This window comes from Nicotiana sylvestris, chromosome 8, assembly GCF_000393655.2.
Source record: "Nicotiana sylvestris chromosome 8, ASM39365v2, whole genome shotgun sequence".
In the NCBI taxonomy this organism is placed as follows: domain Eukaryota; kingdom Viridiplantae; phylum Streptophyta; class Magnoliopsida; order Solanales; family Solanaceae; genus Nicotiana; species Nicotiana sylvestris.
Window position 1 is genome coordinate 21,871,668 of NC_091064.1, and position 7,560 is coordinate 21,879,227.

The 7,560-nt window shown below is 32.3% G+C and overlaps 1 protein-coding gene across 1 annotated transcript; it reads right to left on the reverse strand.

The window, feature by feature from the left end:
* Positions 1–2,425: 2,425 nt before the first annotated feature.
* On the reverse strand, positions 2,426–4,831 carry LOC104216101 (plasma membrane-associated cation-binding protein 1-like). The gene is made up of 5 exons (XM_009766064.2): positions 4,673–4,831; positions 4,303–4,437; positions 3,856–3,945; positions 3,649–3,733; positions 2,426–3,057 (listed from the first exon to the last, which is right to left on the reverse strand). Exons 2-5 carry the CDS (start codon positions 4,411–4,413, stop codon positions 2,696–2,698), a joined length of 648 nt encoding a protein of 215 aa, XP_009764366.1. The 5' UTR covers positions 4,414–4,437; positions 4,673–4,831; the 3' UTR covers positions 2,426–2,695.
* Between the last annotated feature and the right edge of the window lie 2,729 nt (positions 4,832–7,560).

The window sequence follows — 7,560 nt, forward strand, 5'->3', positions numbered from 1 at the left end:
TCCACTATATAAATAAAGAGTACAAAATATTGAAAGAACAACCTCACGAAGAGGCAAACACAAGTGACACACTAACACTTGTCCTGTAAAGTTCTCCACCGAAACATGACTCTCAAACCCCATTCGGCTACATTGTAGATGCTACTGAATGAGAAGGAAGGATCCTCAATTTATAGAAGTCCAAACTTTTTCCTACAAGAAAAAAGACTAGCCAAACTGGGAGATTTATAATTTTATCCTAAAAGAAGGAAAACCCCATTATGGTAAATATGTTACCCTTTCCTTCAACAGATAGGAAAATTAAATATGATAAGAAAATCAGGAAAATACCTAACAAAAGGGACACCCATAAAGTTATAGTGTGTAACTGAGTTTTCGGGGCAAGCTCGAAGGGTGACTTATGTATTTTCCCTTCAATTAATTAAAGAATAAATAATCATACTTAGTGTCTACACTAAAGCAATAATTATATAACATTTGTCTTCTAACTTTTATCTCTTAATTACGGTTAATCAAGTTTTTACTTAACTTTGGTGAAATCTTGTGATTTGGGTGTAAACACGAGTTCAAGCTGAATTCCACTGATTCTCAGTTTTTCACTAACTAATCGGAACTTTGTCTTAACTATGTGCAAAACAATCTCAAGAGAGGGAAAATAATGAAAAAAAATCTAGAAAAAGATTTTTCAAAAACAGCCAAAAAGAAAAATTACATAAGGAGTCATTGCAATGACGGCTGTTAAGATTTTGGCTAATTTTGTTGATGACATCTTCCTGTTCAGAAATTCGCCTCTATGGCAAATGATTGGCTGGTCAAATTGGAAAGGCATGCTTGCTTAATAGACCACGGCAACATGAAGAAAATATGAATAATGTCAATAAATTGGGTGGAAAATCATGAGATTTGATATTTAAATTTTAGTGGCGGCAAAATCACTAGATTATTTGTTTTTATTTATTTAAATTTTAGTGGACAAAGTTACTTAATACTTGTATTGGTAGGATATAGCAGGCGATAAAATTAATTAAATACATACAAACTAGCTCGAAGTAATAAAAAAAGGACGTACAAAATTTTCTTATGTTCAAATTGCTAGTGCACTAAATGATGATAAATTTAGTGTCCCAGTTGCGTATATACATCAAACTTCCACTTGAAACATCAATTTCTAATATTAATAAACTTACATAATTGATTGGTCCAACTGCTTAGCACATAGTTTCTTGCGTGTGGGCAACCAACTTGATTTCTATCTGGCTGTTCAATGGCCTACCAACCAATAACATCTCAGATTTTATATTTACGATAAGATTATTAGGATTTGATTTGTATTATCTGTTAAATTAATATTTTGCTGCTGATGTATCCCTTTTTTACATTATATTTATTGCACGGTTGTATCGTTTTACGTTTGATCTAAATTATTATAGACACTGAATAGTGGGTGATTTTACACTATTAGTGTCTTTTTACCTGTTGTAATAATATGTCATTAACCATGTTTTGGAGATTTTTAATTCATACTTGATATAGAAGGTTACATGTTGATTTTTAAATGACATGATACTGTAACCTTTTTTTGTAACTTTTCAGTGTATATTTTTTATTTTAAGGAATTGAGTTATTAAGTTTCAGCCATTATCGTGTTTGGAAAATAGTTGCTTCCATGTAATTCTTGATATAGAATCGTTTAATTTTTTAATTTTTTTTTATACCTTAAATGTATAAACAAGAAAAGCTCATTAGACTTCCTATGTATTTTTCTAGTGTGTATAGTACATTAGTACCAATTGGTTCGATGGTACGTCTCAGTTGATCTTTTACTAAAACTATCTATCATCTTTCTCACATTCAATGTTTTCTTTTTTTGGTATCCAGTATTCGTACTGGGGTTCGACTAAATTTGAATTCGTCTTGAATTTTTTTACATTGAGAGTAAAACGGTAAAACACTTTCTAACAAAGGCATCGAAGCTATATACATGAATCGAATCTAAGACCTTTAATTAAGGATAAAAGAATACTTACCCCTTCATACCGCGCTCGGTGGTTTTACATATTCAGTTTACATAGTAGTCGAATTGAATGCACATCGTAGTTTTGTTCATATATACTCGACAATATAATGTAGACATAGTTTCGACATCTTTTTGTCGATGATGCCATCACATCAACCATAATTCTTACACGCAATTAATTAGATGTTGATATCCCCCACCACCACCACCACCACCCTCAAAAAAACCAACCCACAAACTTTGTCTTATCAAAGAATATTACACTAAGAAAATTTAATCACATCGTTAATTACTTAGACTAAATTGTATAATGTGGTCTCAGTTTCATTTCATAAAGAAAATTAAAGATGATGAAGAAGAAGAAAGCATGAAATAAGTTAGCTGAGAAAAAGGAAATGAGAAACTATATCAAAGTAACGCACATTTTATAGTATTGAAGAATCAGAAAGGAAAAACTTTAAAAAATGTACATAGACACTGTTGAGATAATATTGTACAAAGTACAAACTAACACAGGAAAGAGAGAAGGGAGAAAACACTAACAAAGAATATAACAAATCATGTTTTTTTGTCTTCTTTCTTATACAGTGACCACAAAACATAGAAAAATTAAAATACAAAAAAAAATTAAAAAAAAATCAACTCTTACACAGAGAGACAAACAAATTGATAGATTCATCAAGCTTTTGGTGGTTCCGGTGCTGCTACTGCTGCAGGTGCTTCTTCCACCTTGGCAGGTGCCACGTCAGCTGCAGGTGCTACCTCAGCAGGTGCCACCTCAGCTGCAGGTGTCGCCGCAGGTGCTGGTGCTGGTTCTTCCTCTTTCTTTGCTTCTGCTTCAACAACTATCTCTTTCTCCTTCACCTCAACAGGAGCAGCTGTTGTTGCCTCTGCTTCAGAGGCGGCGGCTTCTTCTTCTTTCTTGTCTTCTGTGACGATGAAAGTGGAAACTTTCTCGAACACAAAAAGAACTGGACCAGATACATAGGAAGGCCCAAAGTTTGAACTTGCTTCACTTACTGCTTTTGATCCCGGAAATTCTTCATAGAAGTAAAACAAAAAATCACCATGAAAATTATTGAGTGTTTTTAACTTTTATATATCGACAGTGACAGCGAAAGAAAATTTACACTACCAAGTCATATTTTTTTATTATAGCAAGAAATTTGTCTTAGTTTGATCAAGATTACAAATTTTACTTTTATGTTTTATAATAAGTGGAAGTAGTTATCAGAAAAATAAGGCATACACCTACGACAACAAGTTTAGTTACACAAATTGTTTGCATAAGTCTTTATGCTTGCTAATATCTATCTATATATATATATATATAGATATATACAAGTTAATTAAACTCTAATGGAATAAATAGTACTTCCTCAATTTTATTTTATGTGATGAGGTTGGAGCAAGGGTCAAACTATTTAATTATTTTTGTGTAAAAAAGTTGCTATTATAAGTTGCAATAGTTAATAATTCAAAAAAACTTAAAAATATGAAGAAAATTGTGATCAAACAAGAAACTTATTGACTCCGAATAACAAAATTATAGTGTCACATAAAACAGAATAGAAGTACATATAATTGCTAAAATATATTGCAAATACGAAGTAAAAGAAATGAAGGCCTACCAATCTTGACAAGCTCATCAAGGAATTTCTGGACTTGAGTTGAGTGTTTCTTCAATCCTGAAACCTTTGGTCCCTTCACCAAAGTCTTTTTTTTTTTAAAAATCATAAAGAGATAAGAGCAGTAAGTTCTATGTTTGTTTGCAATAATATATAGTAATTCTGCAGTTTTTTCCTTTTAATATTTGAATAAAGTATGTAAATAAAAACCTTGATCTCCACTGCAGCAGCTTCATAAATTTCAACAACTTTAGGTTGGAGCTCAGTCTTCTTCTCTTCGAACTCTTTGCTGTATTGCTCCTGAAATTTATTAGACAATAACTCATATTAATTTGTTTTTAAGAACTAGGTAAATAAACAAAAGTTTACCATGTCCTTGTCTTTATATTTTTTTTCTTGTTTTTTAATTTTCTTCTTTTGTTGTGGCCAAATTTGAATTATGAGGTACTTTTTTACAATAATTTCTTTACAACTATCCAGAATAAAAAGAAGAATTCAACTTCTACGTACTGATAGTGTAAAAAAAATTCACACACAAGTTACTAAAAAGTAATTATCGATAATACATAATAATAAGTGAGATTAATAACATGTACAAGTAAGATATATTATTTGTTACAACAGATTAAAATACGCGATAGTTAAATTTATTTTTACCTTAGCCTCGTCAAAGGTCTTGCATGCCTCAGCAGCAGCAGCCTTCTTTGGTCCATTTTTGTCAAAGATCTGCTTGAATTTTGGAACAACCTTGGCTTGCCAATAACCCATCTTTATTTCTTTAAATATGTATATCTGTAGCCATAAAAATGAATTGTTCAAGATGAAAATGCTTGCTATACATGTATTTATTTGCTAATCCTTTATTGAAAATTAAAAAAAAATGAAAAAGAAAGAAAGGAACTAGGCATAATTGCTATTGTGAACACCTTGCATAAGTTTATGAAATTAATAAACTTAAAAAAAAAAGATTTAATACTAAAAATGAAGAGAGAACAAGAAAGAATTAAGTGTTGTTTGTTTCACTTACATGGATGAAGAAAGCAAACTGAATTTTCTCCTCTTTGTTTGCAAATTGTGGCTTTAGCTTTTGGCTCTCTAATAATAAAACAGATAATTGTTGTGCTAGTGTTTATATATATGTGGACAATTTAGCAAAACTCTTATTTTTGTAGCCAACTCTGCTTCCAAATATATGGCCTGGCAAGCCTTATACTAACAAAGACTTATTTCCAACCAAATACTCCCTGTCTTTCCCATTATTTACACTTGTACCTCGTCCCCACTCCAAATGACCCGACCCCACCATGAAAATAAAAATAAGAATATATATATTTGATTTGTTGGTTTGGTATAAACGGAGTAAATTTTAACTTATGTTTATTCCTTAAGATTTACATATACTAAATCTACTCTTACAATTTAAAAATAATATCACGGGTAACAATTTCTGATTTATATTAATTTAAAATTATGTATCATCTTCTTTTTCCTTTGGATAAGAGGTCTCACGAACTTAGATGTCATGATATGTTTTAACGATCAATATAATAACAACAAATTTAGTGTAATATCATAAATAAGAAGTGTTCTAGCAGTTAATAAATTAAGTAAATGAAAAACTAAAGCTCAAATTTTAATAAAGATAAAATAATTTTAAGTAATTTCTTTTTATCTACCTAAGAACTAATTAATAAAGTTACTAAATATCTATACTAATGGGAGGTAATATGTACACGTGAATGATTGAAGTACGTATAAGTTGAGATGGACACTACCGTTATTTTAAAAAAAATGTCTCTCGAACTTATTCAAGGCTATAATCGTCCTTTCGATTTAAGAAATATTGGGTTTAGGTTATTATTGAGTATTGACCAAGCTAAGCAAATGATGGTGTGGAGAATTTGGTGGACAGGAGGAGTATATGAAGGGCAAAATGGGAAAAGTGATTGACAGCTAGCAAACTGCTCAATCAGAGGTGGAGTGGGACCCAAGCCAGCTTGACAACTTGCTCACGTGGCTTCGCTGGATCTAAAAAGATCACGCCGTCAAATAAATTTCGCCGTTTAAAATCACCCTCCTTATTCAATTCAAATTACATAAATTGCCATCTGATTTTAAGAAATTACAAACTTGCACGTTTTATCCTCGAGGTTTTATTGTTTGCACGAATGAGGAAACTTATGTCTTTTTTTTTTTTTTAAAGTTTTTAAATAATCCATTTGTTTCACTTTAGATGATATATTTTTTACCTGTTAAGAGTTAATTTGACTAAATTTTGAAGCTCAATTGGATTAGTTCAACTTAGTATTTTAAAATTTAAATTTAGCTAGGTATTCATCAGTAGCGAACCCAGGATTTTGTGCACACGAGTTCAATCTTAGAAGTATATAACTTTAGTCGTAAAATAGTAGTTGACAAGTGGGTTCAAATAAAATATTTATACAAAGTTTATGCAGCTTTAATCGTAATTTATACATATACACAATTTTATTTCTTGATGAAGCGGGCTCAGTTGAACCCGCTTGCCACCGCATGCGTTCGCCACTGATATTCATAAACTATGCGAAAAGTACTATAAGTTGTTATTTTTCACTTGTCAATATAATAAAGAATGTATTTTTGTTAAATGAAGAGAACCTCCATGACTGCAGAGGATTTCTCAGAAGAAACTAAGAGAGGAGATGGAAATTGTAATGTTCCATTCATTATCATCACATACAAATGAGGGATATACACGATTATATACTACTCCTAACTAACTTAACTTAGAGTTGTCCTTACACTGTTGGACAGCTGGCTAACTACTTGGCTAACCACTAACTGCTTTCTTGACACCCTCCCTCATGCTGATGATTTGAAGATATCCTTCAAGCCCAGCTTGGACACTAAGTGATCATGTAATCATGTTGCAATCTTCCTAAACACTTGGTAAGAAGGTCAGCTTGCTGCTCTTTTGTGGGAATATGATGAGTTTTTACAGCACCTTGTATGATTTTCTCTCGTACAAAATGACAGTCAATGTCGATGTGTTTAGTCCTCTCGTGAAAGATGGGATTAGCTGCAATTTGGATTGCAGCCTTGCTGTCACAAAAGAGATCAACTGGTAGACTTACATCAACCTCTAGCTCTTTGAAGAGTCATATGAGCCAGGTTATTTCAGCAACTGTAGATGCCATACTCTTGAATTCAGCTTCAGCAGAGCTTCTTGCAACTGTATCTTATTTCTTAGACTTCTATGAGATCAAGGCATTCACAAACTTAACTAGGTACCCTATTACTGATTTTCTAGTCTGTAAGCATCTACCCCAGTCTGATTCACAATATGCTCTTAGTTTATCTGACCCTTCTGAAGGCATTAGTAAGCCAAGACCTGGAGAAGTCTTGATATATTTCACAACTCTAAGAGCAGCTTCCCAGTGATACTGCTTAGGCTTGTGCATATACTGAATTAAAGTATGTACTACAAATGCTATATCAACCCTGGTCATTGTAAGATATAATAGCCTCCCTACCAGTCTTTGGTATGCACCTATATCCTCAATTAGTTTATCTTCACACTCAGAAGCTCCTACAGCAGTGTCATACTCCATAGATGTGAGCTTCAAATTAGATTCAAGAGGTGTTCCTGCAGGTTTAGCGCCTACTAGTCCCATCTCAGATATCAACTCCAAAGCATACTTCCTTTGGCTCATAATAATTCCATCTTTTGATCTTGCAACTTCTATTCCTAGAAAGAGCTTAAGTTCTCCTAGGTCCTTCATTTTGAACCTGAGTTTCAGATCATTTCTAGTCTGAGTTATCAGACCTAGACTGCTTCCACTTATTATCAAGTCATCTATATAAACTAACATAACAACCAACTCAGCTTGGACCTTCTTAGTGAAAAGAGAATAGTCAAAATGACTTTGAATGAAA

What these genes read in the sequence shown, in the direction of transcription:
- LOC104216101 (XM_009766064.2), bottom strand. Translation starts at nt 4,413, where the DNA reads ATGGGTTATTGGCAAGCCAAGGTTGTTCCAAAATTCAAGCAGATCTTT. An exon ending in AGACCTTTGACGAGGCTAAG is followed by an intron (nt 3,946 to 4,302) that starts GTAAAAATAAAT and finishes AATAAATTTCAG; the next exon opens with GAGCAATACAGCAAAGAGTT. An exon ending in CTGCTGCAGTGGAGATCAAG is followed by an intron (nt 3,734 to 3,855) that starts GTTTTTATTTAC and finishes AAAAAAAAAAAG; the next exon opens with ACTTTGGTGAAGGGACCAAA.